At 36.3% G+C, this 24,470-nt stretch overlaps 2 protein-coding genes and 1 long non-coding RNA gene across 4 annotated transcripts; all 3 read left to right on the top strand.

The window, feature by feature from the left end:
- The first annotated feature begins 204 nt into the window (after positions 1-204).
- On the top strand, positions 205-5,033 carry LOC131942917 (uncharacterized). Of its 2 annotated transcripts, none has more exons than XM_059302887.1 (6): positions 205-337; positions 909-1,057; positions 1,371-1,495; positions 3,201-3,345; positions 3,702-3,817; positions 4,887-5,033. In XM_059302887.1, exons 1-6 carry the CDS (start codon positions 265-267, stop codon positions 4,948-4,950), a joined length of 672 nt encoding a protein of 223 aa, XP_059158870.1. In that variant the 5' UTR covers positions 205-264; the 3' UTR covers positions 4,951-5,033. The 2 variants fall into 2 exon arrangements, with proteins under 2 accessions (XP_059158870.1, XP_059158869.1); XM_059302886.1 differs by having other exon boundaries at positions 3,690-3,817.
- Positions 5,034-7,764: 2,731 nt separating this feature from the next.
- Positions 7,765-9,172, top strand: LOC131942912 (uncharacterized). Its single transcript, XM_059302877.1, has 3 exons — positions 7,765-7,837; positions 8,063-8,211; positions 9,044-9,172. The coding sequence occupies exons 1-3, from the start codon at positions 7,765-7,767 to the stop codon at positions 9,170-9,172; spliced, it is 351 nt and encodes a 116-aa protein (XP_059158860.1).
- A 723-nt stretch (positions 9,173-9,895) lies between these two features.
- On the top strand, positions 9,896-12,331 carry LOC131942904 (uncharacterized). Its single transcript, XR_009386826.1, has 3 exons — positions 9,896-10,004; positions 11,108-11,226; positions 12,267-12,331. It is a non-coding gene; the product is annotated as an uncharacterized LOC131942904 (long non-coding RNA).
- Positions 12,332-24,470: the final 12,139 nt, after the last annotated feature.

Below are 24,470 nucleotides of genomic sequence, written 5' to 3'. Positions count from 1 at the left end.
GATTTTTTAAAAGTAAAAAGAAAGGAGGGTAATAAATTGTCTCTGGTCACCTCATCTCCAGCGGTCTTTAAATGTACATCTGTTTTCATCAAGATGTAAACAACAGCATGTCATGTATTGATTACAACACAAGTCACAACATTCCTGCAGTAGCGATAGTTAATGTCATGTACATCTCACCCTAGCTTGTCACAGTTCGAGTGAGCCACACAAAGCTTGATATTACTAATCCAGCCCTCATTGAGAGATATAGATGTACAAACGATGTTACCTCAACAGAGAGCTGCAGTCTCAGTCGTGTTCTTTTTCTTGTGGTTGTCTCCAACCTCAGCCAATGGTTCGTTTACCTCATTCAATATATAATACTACATTTGCGGTTATTTTTTTACATGTTTCATTACGTAGAATGTACATTCATATTTATTCAGATGACTGCTTTCTGTTATACTGTAACATGAACATGTATATATATATATATATATATATATATATATATATATATATATATATATATATATATATATATTTACCCCTCCCCCCCCCCAAGTCGAGTCGCCTGAAAGAAATTCCAAAATGCGACTTTTGTCATGATTGAGATTAAGTGCAAGGTTTAGGGGTACGGCTACGACTATATTTAGTATCAATGTGCAGTAACTACTTGTAGATCCAGCTTAACTCCGATTAAAATGATGATTATGGATAAAAATCCGTTTCCAGTGTCATTTTTCGGTTCCTGTTCAATTTGTAGTTAAGGTGGTAGCTTTGGTTTTGGTTTCGGTTTAGTGAAAAAAGACTACACTACCAAACTAGCGCCAGTTGTATAATTCCTCAACGGGCCATTTATCTCGTATATACTGTGTATAATATTTCGACTAAGGTGATTTAAGTACACTGTGCCTATACTTCAGAATGTGGTTGCTCACTAGTGACGACCTTTATGGCACTGATTTCCGGTGAGTACAGTAATGCTGGAGATTTAGGACGGGAACGCCCCCCTCCAGCACAAGACGAAGTGAACCTCATTTTATATGAGGTGGACATTCCGGCATTCAAACCTGTAAGTCTAAATCTAAACCTGTAAGTCTAAAACTAAACCTGTAAGTCTAAAACTAAACCTATAAGTTTGATATTATTTTAAAAGTCTAAAATCAAACATGTCAATCTAAATGTAAAACCAAACTAGTATCCCTAATCTAAAAATTGTATGTCTAAAATCAAACACGAAAGACCAGAAACATACTCATTAGTCTAAATCAATCTTACTCAAAAAAATGAATTTTTAGTTAATTCATGTTTGCTTGATTATTAACTTTTAGCAAACATGACAGTGTTATGACTAATGTAGATAAATATGCCTAACTTACTCTAAGGACCGAGTGTTGTACTTTGAAGAGAGACTTAACTCAAATGTTCTGAGACAAGAGGTTATTGTCGTCGGTGTTTCAGACGAGGGTTTCATCCAGACTCTCTCTCACAACTTCACACTACCTGCAGGGTAGGTGTATGGGGTAGAGATCGTTAGTATTGGTCTAATTACAGGGTAGGTGTTTATGCTAGATAAAGTAGGTATATGTAGGTGTATGGGGTGGAGGCAGTAGGTATATGTCTAATTGCAGGGTAAGTGTATGGGTTAGATACAGTAGGTATTGGTCTAATTACAGGGTGGGTGTATGGGGTAGAGACAGTATGTATTGGTCTAATAACAAGGTAGGTGTATGGGGTAGATACAGTAGTTATTGGTCTAATTACAGGGTGGGTGTATGGGGTAGAGACAGCATGTATTGGTCTAATAACAAGGTAGGTGTATGGGGTAGATACAGTAGTTATTGGTCTAATTACAGGGTGGGTGTATGGGGTAGATACAGTAGTTATTGGTCTAATTACAGGGTGGGTGTATGGGGTAGAGACAGCATGTATTGGTCTAATAACAAGGTAGGTGTATGGGGTAGATACAGTAGTTATTGGTCTAATTACAGGGTGGGTGTATGGGGTAGAGACAGCATGTATTGGTCTAGTTAGTATTGGTCTAATTACAGGGTAGGTGTTTATGCTAGAGAAAGTAGGTATATGTAGGTGTATGGGGTAGAGACAGTATGTATTGGTCTAATAACAAGGTAGGTGTATGGGGTAGATACAGTAGGTATTGGTCTAATTACAGGGTAGGTGTATGGGGTAAAGACAGTAGGTATTGGTCTAATTATAGGGTAGGTGTATGGGGTGGAAGCAGTAGGTATTGGTCTAATTACAGGGTAGGTGTATGGGGTGGAAGCAGTAGGTATTGGTCTAATTACAGGGTAGGTGTATGGGGTAGAGACAGTATGTATTGGTCTAATAACAAGGTAGGTGTCTGGAGTTGATACAGTAGGTATTGGTCTAATTACATGGTAGGTGTCTGGGATAGGGACAGTAGGTATGTGTAGGTGTATGGGGTAGAGACAGTAGGTATGTGTCGGTGTATGGGGTAGAGACAGTAGATATTGGTCTAATTACAGGGTAGAGTGTTTGGGGGAGAGACACTTTGTAACGGTCTAATTACAGTGCAGGGGGTCATCCATAAATGACGTCACGCTTTTTTTGACGACTTTTACCTCCCCCCCTCCCCTCCGTCACACGTCGTCACAAAAAGCAAGACCCCCCCCCCCCTAAAATAACGTCACACCTCAACCTACAACCCCCTTCAAAATTGCTGTTGCATTTCTTTTTAAACATCGATATTTTTCCAAAATCTTGTCTAAACTATTACAATTTATTAAAACAGTTATCTTAAACGCGAAATAACGTCTAAAATTCGTTTTCTAACATTGCTTTTTTATAATGCAAAAATGTGACGTCGCAACATCTGAACTCCCCCCCCCCTTCCCCCTCATCACACACCGTCACAAAATTACGGACCCCCCTCCCCCCCTACGAGTGCTACGTCATTTATGGATGACCCCTAGGTGTCTGGGCTAAGTTTTGATCGCAGTGCTATGTCTGTGTTTTTATCAAAGCTCCTGGTGCACGAAGTTAAAGATTATTTTTTTCTTAAGTTTAAAATAATGTATACGTACACACACAGGCATACAAACATACACACACAACACATAAACACACACATTTTGAGTCACACACAAAAAATAACCCACACCGAAATTCTCCTGTCAAATTGAAGAGTTCTGCATATACACCTGTCGACTGTAACAATTAAGTTGTCTCTCAAGGTCCGGTAACTTCAGTACCTCGCTACTGAGTGACCTGCCCCTATCCGCCTTCTCATCCCGCCCTGAGTGTGTGTCCATATACCGACCTATGGAGTACAACATCTTTATCGGAACTTATCCTGACTGCACAGGGCACTTTGATGGGGTACGTTTTATAAATAGCAATACGAGAGTTTAGTACAAGTCATACGAGAGACGTGATGTAAACTGTAACCGTATAGTTCCAATTATTTTATTTTTCAATTGTTTTTTCTGAGAATTCGTTTTTACTGCAAGTAATATACAACATCAATAATATGAAGATGTTATTTAACATATTTACTTGGCTTTTATTTATTATTTTACTTGATATAAAACGTGTTTGCTATTAATAAATCTGGTTAAAAATAATAGTTTGAACAAAAAGTTGATTATGTAAACGATTGAATGTATTTAAATGGCATTACATATTTGTTTTTATACTACTTACTTTAAGTTATTAACACAAAGTTTATGTACCAGCAAGTCGCATCTTACGCTGTTATGTTAAGCTGTAACTCTATCGCAACTGTGACAAGTTTCAACCTATTCCCTGAGGCGTCCAGCCATATTCCCTACTCTATGTGGAAAATTAGCAGGTACTGTTGTTTTATAAGATGTGTGGACACATTGTGTGTACGTGTGTGTGTGTCTGTATGTGTGTGTGTTGTGTGTGGAGTTAGTTAGATAGACACATTTACGTGCATTTTTGTGTATAGTGTAATTAAGACAGCCACAGTTGTGCGTGGCAGTAACAGAAGTCAGGCAGAGAAGCATTTAGTCCGGTTAAAAGGTAAAGTTAGATGGACACACCTAGGCATAGTTGTTCGGGTCAGTTGTTCGTTAGATTAGAATAGGCAAGAATAGTCCAGAACGTAGGAAAGAGGTGTGTGTGTGACAGTGGCGTAGCTAGGATTTTTGGGCCCCCATGCAAAAAGTGTTAGTGGGCCCCTCAAAGGCGTAGCGACACTTCCCGGCGACCGGGGAGAAACTTTCGATTTGCACCCTTCTCAGACTTCCGATTTGCACGCCACTGGTGTATGAGTTGATTTAATCCCGGGGTGTATATTAATTGTATCCCAACGTCCATTGCGGGTATAAAAGAAGGAGTGAACGGTTGTAAGGGACTTTTAGTTAGCAGCTAGGGACGAGGGCTGCTGTGTTATGTGTAAAGACGAGAACAAATAAAGAATTGAATATTTTCTCGGATCGTTTTCGCATTGAATAAAAGAACATACGTAACAGTAGTCCCTACACAGTAGTGATTGGTGTTTTCATGAGACAGTAACGGGTGGATTTAAATCAAGGTTTGATTGTCTTTCTAAATACAGTACAGTCTCGGTGATTGAACGATATAAAATAGATTCCTGTATAACTATAACTATAACTATAACTATAACTATAACTATAACTATATATATATATATATATATATATATATATATATATATATATATATTTATATATATATATATATATATATGTGAGAACGTTTTCTCAAGTGTATACCATGAGCGTCCATACGCTAGAAGTTGAAGAAAATATTAAACACAGGCAAATCAATCAATAATAATACATGCCAAACATAGACATTCACTGATTCACTAAAAGTTAGAAAATTGAAGATTAATAATTAACAGCCAGTTGTAAGTTCTATTCTACTTTCAGCTTGCCACTGTTAAGTTACGGTTCTTGTGGTGAATCTATTCTAGATGACATTTGCACCTGTTGACGCAATTTCCACATTGACACGAATGGCGGTGAAACTGATAATTTTTAAATGTGTTTAACTTTTTGAGTTTAACACAATGAAATAAAAACCCATGTTTAGAAAAGTAAGATTTTGTGTTTCTTGTCACTTAAAAGTTAACCTATGTATTATTATTGTATCAACACTGTATTATACAGATTGTTTTAGAAAAGCAGCGGTTATAAAACACATTTTAATACAATGTATTAATACATTTTATTATTAAAATGAATGTGACATAGACCATAGAATTTTGATACATCTATTACAAGCTATTCTATGATGATTTATATAACATATTCACAAAGAAAAATATACACATGAATGCTGTAGTGTATATGTACAAACTCTAAGACTAAACATCAATTACAGATCAGGAACGATTTTGTTTGAGAGTATCAAAGTAGAAAATACCCCCAAAAATGTTAGGGCCTTTGGAAGCTAACATATACGGACAATAATCGCTAACATTATTGGATTTACGTTTAACGAACACTGTGAGAAAATTGCTCCATAGTGCTATACTAACATCAAGAGAAATAACTCAGCTGTTTGTAATATGTGTACGGTCTATTTCAATCTGGAGAATATTAAATATTTAATATTGTGTTGTGCAAGTGGGTTGTGCATACGAATGCTGAAAATAGCCTTAAAATAGAGTTTAAACCCCTGTGATACCGTCTGCATCCATGTTAACATATCTCTGACAGGTATTGAACATGTGTCATCTCAGCAATACCCACACACTCACCTTACATGATGAGTTTGAAGATATGTGTAGTTGACCCCCCCCCCCCCCCCTCTACCGATCTGAGAGGCTGGGTTATACAGTCCTGCATATTGTGAACGAATCGCATCATGTATCAATTTTTGTGTTAGCTTTAATATAAATTAATCAATAACCCACACGTCGTACAACTGACAAATAAATCACACACACACCCACACATACACACACACACAGGTATTGAGTAGGTCGACACTGTGTGTTAAAACACGATACCTGGATACATGTACTTTAAATTGATGTGGTATGGACGAAGTTAAAGTCTGCTGTAGAATATCTAAAGTTAGATCAATATATCTGCATACATTCAATATTTGATTTCAAACAAAAATTCTCCCTAATTTAATGTTAGGGCTTAAAGACCACAATATTGAAGATTATTTGTATAACAAGACCATTGGGTATTAGTACTAGGTGTTGAACTCGCCGCTATTTGTTTACACATTTGAAGCATTAAACTAACGTATTAAATTAACTGTTCTATAAAGAGTAGAGCAGGGGTTCCCAACCTTTTTTTAATCTAGAGCACATTCTAAAATATCGGTTGGGTGGCGGGCACCACCTATTTTAAATCGACAAACTCCTTCCAGAGGCGTAGCGACCCTTCCCGTCACCCGGGGACAAAATTTTCGATGTGCATCCCCCCCCCCCCCCCCCCCTCAAACTTTCGATTTCCATCCCCTTCAACCTTTCAATAATGTTTATGAAAAAAAATATGTCTCTGTCGCCATGGCGCCCGCGGGCACGGGGTTGGGAACCCCTGGAGTAGAGTGTCTACGTGCTTGGAGCGAAAGTGTCGTTTGATCGGACTATTATTTTATTAGACTGGAGTAGAAACCAACGCTCAATATTGAATAGGGTTGCTCTAGCGTTCTCAAAGTAGCTAATACAGAAACATTCAAACACAAAGTCATCAGACCACAAATGCATTTAAACATTGACGCACTAAAATATCGACACACTAAAACACAGAATCGCTCAAACATACACTAAAAAGCGAACACATGAAACAACAGATAGACAACCCGAACTTAATCCTAGGCACAAAAAAAAAACATGGACTCACTCAATCGTCCATACACTTAATCATAGATAGAGCCTACACAAACACAGCCAATACAGACTCACTTAAATTCTTCAGCGCATAACTTCCATCCACAATGGTACTTCATGAACAACATATTTAGTAAAACACATATCATCAACAAGACATACATATAAACAGGTGCAACAACATTGACAAAAATAGATGGCGCTTGCATTCGATTAAATTTCAATTTTATTATGCGTGATAAAACCTAGTTTTTATCTGGGTGTATTTACTAAAACCTTCAGTTTGGTGGTTGATTTGTATCTACTAAAACATACATTTTGGTTATTAAAGTGTGTGTTAACTAAAACCTACAGTTTCGTTTTAGATGTGGGGGTCGGCGTGGTTGAGTCGGTAAAGCTCATGGTTGGTAGGAGAGACAACTACAAAATCAAACAACTGCTGCGTTGTGGTTTGTTCTTGGTTGGACAAAGGCTATGGAAGCAAATCCAAAGAAAAGCAGCTGAAATGGGAGTCAAAAAACCTTCTATTTACTTGTTCAAACCTACAATTTGGTTCTTGATGTGTTTGTGTTCACTAAAACCTACAGTTTGGTTTTTGATGTGTTTGTGTTCAATACAACCTACAGTTTGGTTTTTGAAGTGTTTGTGTTCACTAAAACCTACAGTTTGATTCTTATTGCTTGCTATAGTATATCACTCACGTATTTGAGTGTTCTCAGTGTGACATGATAGACTTTTCACACAGAAGAAAAACTCAGAGTTTAACAGATTTGTGATGTAATGATGTCACATAGTCAATAAAATAGCATTCACATGTTGTCTTAAAACGAACCAGTTATACTTGGACTTTTAAATTACTCACGCTTATATAGACAAAGGCAATGTTACTAATGCATATCTATTACATACAACTTTGAATCTGATGATGTTTTTAACCGTTCGAAAAATATATAAAGATGTCTCTTGTTAGTCAAATAGCCTTTGTTGTCTTCTGTTTAGCATCTGTCTTGGGGGAGGCGTCTACATTTGGTGAGTAAATTTACACTAAATAGTTCACTGTGCTATTTATATGCCATTATTTTTTAAGTATAAAGGTGGCATTAAAACGGTGTATTCACTTTTGAAAAACTAAAACTAAAAATAAATAAACAATAGTATATTGTATGGAAGTGTAGCCTGCGTGTATATGTGTGAGAGTGTATGTAGGTTACCTCACTCTAATGATCACTCACAATTTTGACCCTCGTTTCCCAGACTGTGGGTGTCCACTAGTGACCAGGTACCTGGCCCTGATATCTGGTGAGTACAGCAACGCTGGGGATGTTGGGACTGTAGGCCCAGCCTCAACACAAGATGTTCTGTACATGAAGTTTCAACAGGTGGATGTCCCAGCCCTCGAACCTGTAGGTTGATTGCATACTTATTGTTTTAATCTTTCTTCTTCTTCGTTCTTATTTTTGTGTTGTAGGGGATTCCCTATAAAACTAGTAAATATTACGTGTCAAAATGTAATACGTTAAATAGACAGTTGTCTCCGATTTCAGCCCGCTTTCCTTTTTGGATTTCTTCGATAACCTGCGCCCAATCAAGCACAAACTGCTAGGCAGCATTTGTTTTATTTTGGAGTTGTCTCTCCTATAAGAATTGCTGTCCACAGCTATCGAGTTGTCTCTCCTAGAAGAGTTGCTGTCCCCAGCTATCGAGTTGTCTCACCTAGAAGAGTTGCTGTTCCCAGCTATCGAGTTGTCTCTCCTAGAAGAGTAGCTGTCCGCAGCTATCCAGCATTATCCGCATCAAGGTTCGAACTGGAGACATTTTGGTCTAGCAAACATGAGCTTGCGTAAAAAAAAAATAGATTGTATATATACGTACTTAATTTAACTACCTCTACAACGTGGATTTAATAATTTTCGCATAGTATCTAAAGTTAATCCACCCTTCTGTGGGCTACGAATTATGTGATAGCTCGTTGTATCACCAACTTTTGTTTCAGTAAATCTTATCGTTGTGTTTAGCACATATAACAATGATGTAGCATGTGTAGAGCCGGTATGCTTTATCGAACTAAGATAATCTGACTATATTACGTGTAGCTGTAATAGTATACCAAGAATTTCATATTAGTATACGCTAAGCTGTTTATTTGTTTTTTCCTCTTCTAGAATACAGCTGCTTACTTGTATGTCGCCTTTGCCGTGGTGTAAACTTTTAACCTACCTATCCGTGTTATTTCAGAGTAAATCTCTATACTTTGAAGAGAAAATCAACTCTGTTCTATTTAGACGTGAGATCATGGCGGTAAGCCAGACTAGCCAGGGCTATATCAGGATGTTACCCTATACAATCACGCTACCTGCGGGGTAAGGGACACAACTCAAATATCTTTTTACGATAATTTTTAAAGACGTTGTGGTGTGATAATACAAAAAGTTGAGCATGGCTTTGATATTATTATTATTATTACAAGTATATAACAGCACATGATGCAACAAAATATTCCAATATTGATATTTTCGACACACCAACAGTACAACTGAATAAGTAAATGCTTAAGCAGTCTCACATTTCGTAGATACAGAAGAATCACACCTCACTCAAACAGCCAACATCGCCAGTCACCTAATTCCATTTTCATATTTAAATTGTTTAAACTTTTTTTTTTACAATTAAAAAAAAATATTGTTCCATCTAATAATTGATAATTTCGAATCACAAAATGTGAAGATATTTCAAAATCAATGACTAAATGTGTTAATTAGTCAAATATAATCTACACAAGTTTTAATTATCTCTTCGGCTGCATTACACTTCAGTCTAAATTTCGTATCGATTGCAAAGTATCCAATAAATAAAACATTAAGCCGACTTTACAACATACACATTACAACTGCCGCCTCTAAACACTGATTTGTTCAGTCGAGTCTCCAGATCAGATTTCATACATCTATACATGTTCATGTTTAGATCTGTACACAACAGTGTATGTACTGTACCAGGACAACATACTGTATACATCGGTCTGCCGTACATGATTCTATCACGTGTTCTCAGGTCGGGGAACTTGAATCTCTCCATGTTCAGCGACCTGCCTCTCTCTTCACTCTCAACACGTCCGGAGTGTGAAACCATCTACAGACCAGTGGAGTACAATGTGTTCATTGGAGCCTCTCCAGAGTGTAGTGGTCATCTAGACGGGGTATGTGGGAGGATGAAAAGACATAACTGACCTGGAAAACTAAAAATTGTCAAGTAGTCAAGTAAAGAAGTATTAGTTCAAACGGGAGTTAACTCTCACACTGCTTATCATGTTAGAGCTATCAGTGACATATCAATTGCCAGTTTATCGCAGTAGCGTAGCGAGAGGGGGGGTGGGGGACATATGTCCAAGGGCGCCGACCTTAGGGGGCTCCAAAATGGGTTGGAAAAATAAATGGAAAGGTCGAGGGGGGGTACAAATCGTTAGTTTAAGGGGGGGGGGGGAAATCGAAAGTTTGAGGGGGGGGGTGCAAATCAAAATCTTGAGGGAGGGGGGTGCAAATCGAAAAGTTTGTCCCCGGGCGCTGGGAAGGGTCGCTACGCCTCTGGTTTATGGTAATGTCGAGAAAATGGCCGTTGACTGCTGATAATTTATTTTTTGATATTTCCGATTAAGTATGGTTGAACATTTGTAGCTTGTAGTTTTAATCTAAACAAGCCCCATGTTATAAATACTTGTCTCGTGACAAGCATGTAGTTACGTAAGCGGATGACATATTATGGGTGTTAAACCCATAACATAATGGTATTATGTACCAATGCTTAACGCTATTAAACAAAGCACATTCATCTTTTTCATTGACTCAATACGTGTGCATAAAACGATTCTTACAAGAAAGGAAACTCCACGGTGTCATGCTCTACATATTTAACCGAATCAACTTTTTTATTGTCTGTGACTTATTACTTAACTTCGTTATTTGAATATACGAGCTTAGAACAGAAACGAAAAATAACCAATTTATTAGAGGAGAAAAATAATATTATGGCGAGAAATTGTAATAAACAGTAGAATTCATCGCTAAGAGAGTCAAGAGACGATATTAGTCAAATGATTGCTAGGTTTCAATAATAGGTAATTATGTAAAAGGTACAAACAACGGGACGAATAAATAAGTGATGTGTATACCTTAAAGAGTATTAAAAACCTAAACGTGAATTACACCTAATCATTTTATATTTAGTCTACGATCGGACAATTAATCTAACAGCTTCGACAACTACATAGCACCAGTTGTATGTATGGGTTTTATTTAATTCCAGAAAATTGCAACCTATACTGGAATAGTGAGCTGTAACTCTATATCAGGTGCCTCTACTTTAAACAACATCTTCCCTGAGGTCTTCAGCAGGATCCCCTACGCTCTCTGGAAGATAAACAGGTACCATATAAATACACTCGATCTCTAAAGTAAAGAGCATGGTTTTTATACCTGGTCATTAAGGAGATTAAAGAGTACATTTAACTGTAGTCCTTAAAAAGCACAACATATGTCTTCCTTAAGGACATTAGAGACGACATTCAACTGTAGTCCTTACGGAGATTAGAGGGGACATTTAACTGTTGTCGTTACGATACATTGAGGAAATTTAACTTAGGTCAATAAGGAAAAGAGCAGGGACATTTAACTGCGGTCATTGAGCATTAACAAACACGAGCCGGCCCGCGGCATAACATACGCCGCTATTTAGTAATTGTTTTTTCTACTTTTCAGTAATTCATAATTTGTGAATTCGACAGTACCAACGCTGAAGCTGAAAATATTTCTTTAAAACACTATAAGTAGCTCGTTAAGGACCATAACCCCCCCCCCCTTCCTTCCCCCCCCCCCCCCCCCCCCAACGTTTAAAATCGTTTCAAACTAAATTTTCTGCCCCTAATAGCCGTCACTAAACCCGACTCCACGAAGGTAAACAGCGTGAACCACAGCTCACCAGACCATGTAGGGGTGGGGATGGTAGGGCACGCGTTTACAGAGAATTATATATATAGATATAGATACTCGCTCAGTCATGTGGACGGTTGTGAAAATCTAGGTCATATAGGATGATTGCCTACATGCCTGAGACCTACCTTGGACTTAACAATTTAGGTCGCAAGCTATGGATTATACTTTTCTTATTTTCAGCATATTTAGTCTTATTTAAATTTCATTAAGAAATGTCAAAACAATTTAGTTATTGCGAATAAATTATCTTACACATTTTAGCGACGAATTCTTTTACAAAGAAAAAGCAACTTTGTTATGTTATATTCGAAGAATCACTGCATTTAACATCGTAAACATTCTAGGGCCTTTTTTTTACCTATAAGGTATATTACCTTAGAAACGAGGTCGGTTTAAAACTTGTTAAATGTAGCCTAGCTTTAAACTTGTATACACAAACACTGTTCATACTTAATGTGAATCTCTACTTGCAGCATACCTCTGCTGTCTTATGGAGCTTGTGGCGAGACTGTCTTTGATCAAATATGTAGCTGTTAAGGGTTCCCAGAAAGAACCGCAACGGAAAAAAGCGCAACGGAAAAAAGCGCAAATCAAAAAGCGCAACGGAAATAAGCGCACACGGAAAAAAGCGCAAAGAGAAAAAAGCGCACACAGAAAAAAGCGCAAAGAGAAAAAAGCGCAAACGGAAAAAAGCGCAAAGAGAAAAAAGCGCACACAGAAAAAAGCGCAAACAGAAAAAAGCGCAAACGGAAAAAAGCGCAAAGAGAAAAAAGCGCACACGGAAAAAAGCGCAAAGAGAAAAAAAGCGCAAACAGAAAAAAGCGCAAAGAGAAAAAAGCGCACACAGAAAAAAACGCAAACAGAAAAAAGCGCAAACGGAAAAAAGCGCAAAGAGAAAAAAGCGCAAACGGAAAAAAGCTCAAACAGAAAAAAGCGCACACGGAAAAAAGCGCAAACGGAAAAAAGCGCAAACGGAAAAAAGCGCAAACAGAAAAAAGCGCAAACGGAAAAAAGCGCAAACAGAAAAAAGCGCACACAGAAAAAAGCGCAAACAGAAAAAAGCGCAAACGGAAAAAAGCGCAAACGGAAAAAAGCGCAAACAGAAAAAAGCGCAAACGGAAAAAAGCGCAAACAAAAACAGAAAAATGCGCAACTTGAAAAAACACAACGAAAAATGTGCAAAAGAGAAATTTAGCACAAAGACCATATGGACTAGATGACACATTTATACATGACTGTTAGGGCTGCTGTGAGAGTGTCGTGTTTGATCACGTGATCTACTACCATTTAAAGCGTACCACTACCATCTGCATTCCCATCACCACGATACAGGCGATAATCACTTTACACAATGCCTATTATTTTCTTGGTCAATAATTATTCAACTACGATTCTCGTATAAACATAAAACTATCGACATTACACGAAGTATCTTTCACATTCTCCCTAGTCCGAACTACCTAGCTTGCATACTATAACAACCCGTTCCTATGGCAAAACTTCACTCTCTTTCATCCGCGTCATCAAACATGCATTCGTCATATCTCTCGTAACAACATTCATTCGCACCAAAATAACAATTTTGTATTTAATATTTTTTCACATCATGACGCACCTACCTACCTACCTACTACCCACCTACCCACCTACCTACCTACCTACCTAACTACCCACCTACCCACTTACCCACTTACCCGCCTACATACTTACCAAACTACCCACCAAAAAAGTATCGGCGAAGTTCGTAAGTTTCGTAAATTGTACTAGACATCATTTTTTTAATGAAAATTCATTGACATCATTGACATTTGTTACATATATGTTACATTTTGCGACAACCTTAATTAGTGCGTTGGGCTTGTATGAAAACTCACTTCGAACTAACTCAATTACATGCTATTTATTTTAACATTACACGGTAAGCGTCACCCAACTGTTGTGATGTAAGGTGAGGACAGGTTCGACAATAAACCAACACGAAAGTACGAAAGAGACATAGATTGCCTATTAGAGAATGGACCCCTTAACTTTCCTAACCCCACCATTTATTATACCCTACCTAACCTCTAAATTTACTGCGCTAAATGTCACTTCCCTCCCAATCGTTCCTATTCTACAGAATTGTGTATACTATTTATTTACATTCTTTAATCTCAATATAACTAAAATAGACTTTTGTTTGAAGGGTAATGAAAACATGTAAACAAAAGGGACGCTACTCTAAATCTATGCGAATACTTATATGCAGTGGCGTAGGCGGGGGGGGGGGGGTTTATGGGGGGTCATAACCCCCCCCCCCCAATAGACCCCTCGGTATATATATATATATATGCAAATCGAAAGTTTGAGGGGGGGGGGGTACAATCGACAGTTTGAGGGGGGGGGGGGAAGTCTGGAAGAAACACTGCATGTAGCCTATATAACAGAAGAGCTATGGTTGTTTATATCATTTTGCATTCGTCCGGTAAACATTTCAGTAAAATACCTTAAAAACCTTCCGTAACCTTTTTATAAAGAAACAAAGAGAGATGAAGTTTATAAATGTTAAAATAAATAGCATGTAATTGAGTTAGTTCGAAGTGAGTTTTCATACAAGCCCAACGCACTAATTAAGGTTGTCGCAAAATGTAACATATATGTAACAAATGTCAATGATGTCAATGAATTTTCATTAAAAAAATGATGTCTAGTACAGTTTACGAAACTTACGAACTTCGCCGATACTTTTTTGGTGGGTAGTTTGGTAAGTATGTAGGCGGGAAATGGTAAGTGGGTAGGTGGGTAGTTAGGTAGGTAGGTAGGTAGGTGGGTAGGTGGGTAGTAGGTAGGTAGGTAGGTGCGTCATGATGTGAAAAAATATTAAATACAAAATTGTTATTTTGGTGCGAATGAATGTTGTTACGAGAGATATGACGAATGCATGTTTGATGACGCGGATGAAAGAGAGTGAAGTTTTGCCATAGGAACGGGTTGTTATAGTATGCAAGCTAGGTAGTTCGGACTAGGGAGAATGTGAAAGATACTTCGTGTAATGTCGATAGTTTTATGTTTATACGAGAATAGTAGTTGAATAATTATTGACCAAGAAAATAATAGGCATTGTGTAAAGTGATTATCGCCTGTATCGTGGTGATGGGAATGCAGATGGTAGTGGTACGCTTTAAATGGTAGTAGATCACGTGATCAAACACGACACTCTCACAGCAGCCCTAACAGTCATGTATAAATGTGTCATCTAGTCCATATGGTCTTTGTGCTAAATTTCTCTTTTGCACATTTTTCGTTGTGTTTTTTCAAGTTGCGCATTTTTCTGTTTCTGTTTGCGCTTTTTTCCGTTTGCGCTTTTTTCTGTTTGCGCTTTTTTCCGTTTGCGCTTTTTTCCGTTTGCGCTTTTTTCTGTTTGCGCTTTTTTCTGTGTGCGCTTTTTTCTGTTTGCGCTTTTTTCCGTTTGCGCTTTTTTCTGTTTGCGCTTTTTTCCGTTTGCGCTTTTTTCCGTTTGCGCTTTTTTCCGTGTGCGCTTTTTTCTGTTTGCGCTTTTTTCCGTTTGCGCTTTTTTCTCTTTGCGCTTTTTTCCGTTTGCGCTTTTTTCTGTTTGCGCTTTTTTCTGTGTGCGCTTTTTTCTCTTTGCGCTTTTTTCTGTTTGCGCTTTTTTCTCTTTGCGCTTTTTTCCGTGTGCGCTTTTTTCTCTTTGCGCTTTTTTCCGTTTGCGCTTTTTTCTGTTTGCGCTTTTTTCTGTGTGCGCTTTTTTCTCTTTGCGCTTTTTTCCGTTTGCGCTTTTTTCTCTTTGCGCTTTTTTCTGTGTGCGCTTTTTTCTCTTTGCGCTTTTTTCCGTGTGCGCTTATTTCCGTTGCGCTTTTTGTTTTGCGCTTTTTTCCGTTGCGCTTTTTTCCGTTGCGGTTCTTTCCAGCCACCCTGTTAAGTTACTCAAACCAACACTTCGACATCAGGAAGGGCAATAAACTTATTGTAACAAACATATACTTTTGTGTGGACTATTTATAGATGTTGTATGTTGTCCTATATCTATGTCACGCAAAAAGACTAAAGTCGACCGGCCACTTCGCGAACTGGCCGGCTAGTGTGCATCTCCAATATCCGACATATATATATATATATATATATATATATATATATATATATATATATATATATATATATATATATATATATATATATATATATGATATACATGACAGATCACTTGCGCAAATGCCTGATATCTTTGTGAACCTGATATCCATTAGAGATGGACATTCACGAAATGATTAGATTATGTAATCAGACACCGCGTTTAATCTCTGATTGAAACATTCGTTTACATTTTCAAAATGTGATTTAATTTGGAAAAACAACTGAATTTTAAAAATGTTCTCGAAATGAAATGTAATCGATAGATGAGCATTACATCCGTCTGAGCAGTTCTAGCACACCGAAAGAGAATCAACAGATTTATTACTTTTGGTTCTGCTGCATGTTAATCACAACTCAAAGCAAACTACACATGTTATTTTTATATACGTATAATATCGTTTTTATGGTATGGACTATTTAAACATGTATTAGTTTGACATGCTAATATTTGATTTAAAGCATTTGCGTTTCATTGCGTAGTAAAAAAATAGTTTTAAAATTGCAGAATAGAATCAAATTCCTACACAGATGTCGGTTGCGAGTTTATCGGGAGTTTTCGGCTTAGTTTGAATTAGCGATTTTTTGTTTATATTTCTGTTGTTGTGGCATTGATTGATTTCTCATTGCAGTACTTACATGTATATATAAATACAACTTTTTCTAATGTTACTGTATTGATTTATTTTTACTGTCCATACATTTGTATTTTATAAAATATAAATTTAGTTTGTTAAAAAATACAATTGCATATTTCATAATTACAATTACATTTCCTGCAGTATAAATGCAAATAGTTCGATTTATATAGCAGTACAATGTAACATGCAAGACACATGGTACGAAACTGTATACAACTATCTGAGCACCAGGGCTGCTTGCAGGTTGTGGAAGCACGTCCATGTTGTAAGTGTCGCATTGGGTGGATATTCCTTCAACGAAACCCATATATATTTTAACATGGATTCGAACCCGCAATATACGGCATGCTAGTCACACGCATGTCCATTCGACCACAACTTCGTGTAATATTTGCCGTTTTTAACATTACTTTTATCAAAAAAAATCTCGAGTGGGAATAGCCCTAATGCGACTATTTCCAGACGACTGTGAATAGACACTTCGAATCTCTGACCCCGTGACTTAAGTTCATAGTTCAATTCGGCTTATTACATCAGTACAAGCTTTCCTTACTTAAGTTAATATTTGAAAGAAAGCCAATATACAAACAATGTTATACTTTGTGTTATGAGCGTATGGACCTCATACGAAACATGCAAAGGACACACCAACGCAAATCGTTGAGCTTGGGACACAAGTCTTTTTACTCTGTTCTCTTTATACTGTCTAAATGAGACCTCCAACTGCCATCCACATTCACCCCATACACACCTCCTTTCTCCCTGTCACACCCGCTATCACTCGACCAGTCGCTTCCCTTCGCTCCGTACAACAACATACACGTAAGCAAACCAGCAGTGATCCGTCCCACGCACACACCTTTCATACACAGTGGCGTCGCTAGGTCGGGTGTCACCTGGTATGACACTTTGTGGTGTGTCCCCCCCCCCCCCCGCCAAGAAATAAAGTTTATATATATATATATATATATATATATATATATATATATATATATATATATATATATATATATGTGTGTGTGTGTGTGTGTGTTTGTGTGTGTATCGGCCTAGATAGACATATAATTTAATATATGCAACATGAGGCTACATGTATGTGTATAAGCTTTAATAACTGCAGACTTAGTTGTAAGAATGTTTATCTATAGTCTGTTAATAATACAGTCTTTATTGTTAGCACGTTTACGTCATGGTATCACCCCACACCCTCCACCCTCTTGAAGTAATTGTCGATATGTACATAAAAGACTATTTAACTTAAAGTAATCACTAATGGATATGGCAAAGAGGTATTTTTCTTCTGTACAATGCAATATTTTGACTTGGTGTCATCCCCCTAAATGGTTACCCCCCCCCCCCCACCCCGCTCTCGCTACGCCTCTGCCTCACCACAATGATTAAGGATACCTGAAGCTGTAGTTAATTTAAAAAAACAATAAATCAAACGTTAATACACTATGAGTCACAAATGTCGGCAGCGACTGAATTCATGAAACTGAGCCTAGATGGTGACATTTAAAAAGTTATTTGACAGCGACTTTGGCTCGCTGATAATAAATTGGATTGCTCTGATTTTCTACACCAACTTTTGAAACCTGTTAAACGGAATAAAAAAACAGCAACAAACAAGTGTCTTGATAGTAAATTTTCCACGGAAACTGTATAAATCTGTTTTACCTTGTAGCGGTTGTTGGGTGACGAAGTATCGACGGGAAATAACTATGTTAGTCTTGAACTCAAGAATGATTAAAGTAATCACTCCTTGTTATCTAAAATGTCTGTACCACTTTGTGATGGGTCAGCCAATTTGATCACTTGCTGGGTTGCTTTTATACACGTGTCTTATGTTGGTGTAGGTTCCACATATTTAACGTATACTTATGGTACGTTTTTCTCGTCATAAGTATTTTTTCTCTTGCCTGTCAAAGTTCACTTTTTTTATATGCAAGTGTAGTTTTAACAGTAACAATAAAAAATTAAAAAAATGAAGTAAAAAAATTGAAATACAGGAACAAATTGTTATGACTATTGTAAATCGCTATTTGTATAAATAAAAACTGGAATGTGAGGCGAAATTAGAAGCTAATCCACTATCTAGTTTAGTTGTGTTTAACTATAGTTAAACAAATGTTATAGATCCGTTACATTTTGGAAAAAAAAACGGTTCCCTCATATTATATGAATAAGCATGCACATATTGGTTTATGTAACCTATGCCACTATGCACATACAAGTTTTGGTAATATGATGCCACTATGCACATATTAGTTTATGATATTCGATGCCACCAAACAACTTTGCGGGGAATAAAGGCTAAAAATACAAAAGTCAAAAGCACAATTGAATCCAGATGAAAACGCAAGGAAATTAAATTAATATCGATTGGTGAGCCCTAACGCTGTTCTTATCATTCTAAAAATTACAGTCAAGGAACCATTTAACATTTTTTTTTCAACAGTCGCATTGTTTAAACGGTGAATTGTTCTTAACTGAGAATTTTAAACAATAACAAGAAAGCATAAAATATGTTGAAGACTACACGTGTCTAATACATTAATTATAGATTATTAATTACGAAATTAAGCCCCTTACAAAATGACGCTTATATTGTTTTACTATTGCATTTTCCTATCTAAATTCTTGCGGATTGAAGCAGGTATGTTTACAACATAAACCATTTGAAGTCTAATTATTTTTTTTTTAAAATTGTTATAATGCTTACATGTTTTGAAAGTGTATTGACTTGTATTTGGAAACAACACGAGTAAGTATAAACATATATTTACTAGCCATCGGCGGAGCTAGAAAAAAAGGGCCACCCCGCACAATTTTGTTAGTCCCCCTCAAATATAATATATATATATATATATATATATATATATATATATATATATATACATATGGTGACAGGACAAATGATCTCAGGACAAATGATCTCAGACAAAATATCTCAGACAAATTATCTCACGGACAAATGATCTCAGGACAAATGATCTCAGTATATATATATATATATATATATATATATATATATATATATATATATATATATATATATATATATATATATATATATATATATATAAACAATATCAAACGTGAATGGCCTATTTGAGACGATTGCCTTGTTTTCTAGAACAGTGGTAAATACATGTGAACAATTTCGGCACTTTATTTCTTGGATCTAAGTTGTTGGGACGCTAGTTTGTCAGCACTACCACCAATACGAACCAGCTTAGCTGTTGGGGTGCTAGTTTGTCCACACTACCACCAATACGAGCCAGCTTAGTTGTTGGAGCGCTAGTTTGTCCATACTACCACCAATACGAACCATCTTAGTTGTTGGGGCGCTAGTTTGTCCACACTACTACCGATACGCTTTGAGTTACGTCCGTTACTTTGTTCAAATCAGGTCCTTGTAATCCGGCGTCCAGCCCAGTCAGTGCATCAGAGCTGACAATCTTATAATTTAAACAAAACATAAACAAATATAACAGTTTTTTATGAGAAATGATAATTAGAAAACCTGTAAACATGGTTTTTAGCCTAGGTTCTATCAAGCCGGAGTAGTATTCAATTCCTACTTAAGTCGTAAATTGTGTCAACGCTACCTATACATGCGCGCGTTGATCGTGTATTTAGGCGCGCGGTACACTTTTTATTTCTTTATCGTGGCCCAGTATTCTAGTGGTGACTAATCTAATGATATGATCTGTGATTTATTTGTTAATATTAGAATACGTTCTCACTAACTATGTCGAGCATTTGGATTCGCATGAACAAATATTGAACAAAAAACTATTTAGTACCTCAAAAGATTATTGCTTGTCTGAAAAAGTACTTAACTTGTCGAAGATATAGATGAAAAGATTACTTTTATTTATTGAAAATCGTTAAAAATTCATTGATATACAATCATAAGCAATTTCCTCATTTTAACTAAAGCGGTACATAAGTTATCGGCTCTGAAAAACTGGAAATAAGTTAATTCCACTTCCGATTACCATCAATTGCTTGCTTACACATTTATAGATAACAAAGAATACGACCTCGTATTCAATTTGTAATTTTGTCATTCTGACTGATATGGTATTAAAGTTATAGTGTTTACAAATACACTCTCTCACAAAAACAAATGAGAGAGTGTATTTGTAAACACTATAACTTTAATACCATATCAGTCAGAATGACAAAATTACAAATTGAATACGACACATACGCACCCCCTCCCCCCCACACACACATATATATACAAACACATTCAAATACTCACATAGCCTAGATTAAAAAACACAGTTTTTCCGATTAATTGTTCAGTAATTTGGGATTTATCAAAATGTCACTATATTTTGTTTTACTCATAGTATACAATAATGTAACAGCAAATTATCTTTAAGTCTTAAATTATGTTCCGTGTAGTTCAACAAGCTTGTACTGACGGATGGTTTGGCTCCAGCTGCCAATACAAATGTCACTGTGTCAACAACAGATGTGATGACCAAGGTCTGTGTTTAGCTGGCTCAAGTTGTGAGCGGGGCTGGTTTGGTCCACTCTGTCAGTACCGTAAGTTTACAGAAAGGTTAACTTTAGTAACTCTATCATTTAACCAATGTCAAATGTTTTGATGACCTGTCTATTGTGTTTAGAGGACCTGGCGACGGTCGGAGCTACTGTGACACCATCCAACAGTCTTGTCAATGACGGAAATGACGAAACATGTTCCAGCTTGCAATCAATAACGATCACGTGGGATATAACACACCAGATTACGTGGGCAAGATTAGAGTTGATTGGACAAGGTACAATATTAACAGCATTTCTCTTTTATTGAATAAACATGGGAGTCATGTATATAATTGTTCAAATTTATTTTGATTCTTTTTTTTTTTTGAAAAACCTACCAAATATAATCTTTACTGTCAGATGGTCTATAGGTTTGAAAAGTATTAAGATAAACAAAATTATGTAATTGTAATCACAGTATCTTTGTGTATGGATATATGTGTGAAATTAAGAACCTTAGCATTGTGCATTGCTGTACGTTTTGGTATGAAAGTGATACTGGATATTCCGATTTTCTTTTGATTTATAAGTTGACAGTTTCCTCATTTTGTGTTATTCATCTCACTGAGTGCTGGATTACAATCTGCGCACGATATTCACTTGATTTACATTTATTATTAATTCAATACACAAAAGCTAAAGTTATATATGTACTTGTCCGAGGTTTTTAACAAAATAAAAACACCCTTCTTGCTGTTTCATTTTAGCGCTAATGATTTATTTACAACCAACATCAAGTATATAACAGTTATATATGGCATCCATAGCAGATTTGTTTAATTAAATATTTTAAACTGAAATACCCTATATTTTATCTTAAGCTTGTATTTAAAAAGGATATATTCTTTTTGTTATGTTTTCTGAAAAGTATATGTTAACATGCATTGATGGCACTGTATAATGGTCTCACTGTAGGCCTACCTACCAAGTATTGTATGCTACAGGTATACCTACGAAAACTTTTAATTTTTTTGTTTTGACAGAACCACTTTCAAACATAACACTGTCCGTAACAGAGAATTGTAACGACAATTGCTCTGTAATCGTAAGGGATATAACTTTGCTGCATGTAGACGGCAGACTCACAGACATTGTACTCACCCGTGGTGTACTCGCCATGGTAGTTACATTCGACTTTGGTACCAGCATCTCACTATGTACCATCAACATCAATGGTGGTAGGTTGAGAAGCTTTTAAATCGTTATTTCATACAGGGCTCATCTAAAGGGTAATGGGACAGTAGGGTCAATAAGAAGACAGGTCAGTGACCAAGAAAGAAATCCTCCATTGTCGGAATAAAAATTGTGGAATGTCTTTGATTCTAAATTCAGCTAACCATTGTAAAATAAGGCCCTAAAAGGAAATTTCTTTCAACAACGACACTACAGCAAATGGTTATAAAAGAACATATAGCTATATTAAAATTTATAGCAAGATTTGCTCCATAGAAACACCTCAGTTAATGGTAAAAAATGTCTATGTATGAACATTTTGCATTACGTTTCATTAGTAATTTATCTCTAGGTCGCAATGTTGCTGTGAAGCAAGCTACCTGGCAGTCATCTGTCTATAGAGAGCCTAACTTTGAGTTTGGTTCCTATCTAGCAGTAGACGGCCATAATTTCAACAACTTCTACACCTATCTCTCCTGTTCTCACACACTTGGCGGCGATAAGAGCTCCTGGAAAGTTACTTTGGCTAATGTAGAAAATGTGCACAGATATGTTCTTTACAACCGAGGTCAGTTTTCAAATTTTGTAATGTTAGATAATGGGCGCTAATTTACAAATATATATATATATATATATATATATATATATATATATATATATATATATATATATATATATATTTGTATGGATAAATATATATGTATATACAGTATATGTTATTGTATATTGTAAGACGCAAGTCAGTATCGCCTCCAAGGGTTTAACCTTGTGGCCTACAACTCAAACAACACTGTGGTACTGAACTACACGGATCAAGAAGAACAACCTCAGTCTGTGTACACCATCACAACAACATCAATGGCTGTCAGGACTGTTGTCATAACCGTTACGGATGTCCTCACTTTATGTGAGGTTGAAATATTTAGTGGTTAGTTGCCTTAACTTATCTACTTCTCCATAAACGCATCAAGACAAAATAATCATTGTACAATATATATATATATATATATATATATATATATATATATATATATATATATATATATATATATATATATATTTATATATATATATAAATTATTATTGTAGAAATATTTAAAATGTATTTAGCAATTGTTGCTCAAAAGTATTAAGCTCAACCTTTTTTATTTATCATTTTTGTTGTTTAACAATCTTCACCTGATACTACTTTTTTTGAATCATTGTCTTTAATCATCGGTTGATATTTATTTTTTGTTTAGGTTGTAAAACTAAATTTCTGTTTGGTAGCATTGGTTTTGATTTCATTTTAATCATTTGCATACTTAAATGGGATTATAAATTAAACAGTTAATCAGTTGGTTAAAATATGCTTTCTAGCAATACTGAATACTAGTCAGCACGTCTAACATGTACATACTGTCTATTTTATAAACCAATTTTAGACACGTATTGCCAGCATGGAAAATACGGCCTAGAATGTACCAAGACCTGCAACTGTAACGACCCAACTGAGACATGTTTTGTAGCTACAGGTGGATGTCGGTCTGGTTGTGCTGCTGGATATCAAGGGGAGGGGTGCTCACAATGTATGCTGATTTAATCGTATTGTAATAAACTACGTTAGCATTTTATTTACATAATTGCAAATATTGTGAGTATTGAGTTATACTAACCTAAGTATGAACAACACAGTCATACCCGCGTGTTTGCTTTAGCTAATTGCTATGACTTATTGAATTTCAACATCCAAGCTATCAATACCAAAATAAGTGACAGATTGTACATGAGTTTCATTGTGTCTTTATTTTTCTTGTTTGCATATTTTGCAGAGTCTTAATAGAAAAAAACCGTTTAACTTTATTGAACAGTGACAATAATTGATTGCACCTTAGAAAGAAAATAATAAACTATAAATGTTTTATCCAAGATACTAATATAACACCTAAATAATCACCGAACGTATTTTAATAATGAGCATGCAGGTAAGTAAGTGTTAAAATTTCTTTTGTTCTTACTTTTGCTTGAGACAGTGAGTGTGAGAAATTATTACTTAGCAAACAGTACCAGTGCTGCTTGTGTGGACCAGTTGACTGACAGCAGTGATGGACAGTGTCCAGACTGCCATTCAGGCGAGGATGGGGCCCAGACTGATCAACGTAAGGACTTTGGTTTGGTCATCACATTAAACAC

Source organism: Physella acuta, unplaced genomic scaffold (genome assembly GCF_028476545.2).
Source record: "Physella acuta isolate Inbredline_101_S28 unplaced genomic scaffold, ASM2847654v3 ptg000432l, whole genome shotgun sequence".
Taxonomy (NCBI): Eukaryota; Metazoa; Mollusca; class Gastropoda; family Physidae; genus Physella; species Physella acuta.
Note: the sequence above shows the minus strand (reverse complement) of the source record. Positions and strands in the feature narration are given on the sequence as shown.

What these genes read in the sequence shown, in the direction of transcription:
- LOC131942917 (XM_059302886.1), top strand. Translation starts at nt 265, where the DNA reads ATGTTACCTCAACAGAGAGCTGCAGTCTCAGTCGTGTTCTTTTTCTTG. An exon ending in GTCTCCAACCTCAGCCAATG is followed by an intron (nt 338 to 908) that starts GTTCGTTTACCT and finishes CCTATACTTCAG; the next exon opens with AATGTGGTTGCTCACTAGTG. An exon ending in ACATTCCGGCATTCAAACCT is followed by an intron (nt 1,058 to 1,370) that starts GTAAGTCTAAAT and finishes ACTTACTCTAAG; the next exon opens with GACCGAGTGTTGTACTTTGA.
- LOC131942912 (XM_059302877.1), top strand. Translation starts at nt 7,765, where the DNA reads ATGTCTCTTGTTAGTCAAATAGCCTTTGTTGTCTTCTGTTTAGCATCT. An exon ending in GGGGGAGGCGTCTACATTTG is followed by an intron (nt 7,838 to 8,062) that starts GTGAGTAAATTT and finishes CTCGTTTCCCAG; the next exon opens with ACTGTGGGTGTCCACTAGTG. An exon ending in ATGTCCCAGCCCTCGAACCT is followed by an intron (nt 8,212 to 9,043) that starts GTAGGTTGATTG and finishes GTGTTATTTCAG; the next exon opens with AGTAAATCTCTATACTTTGA.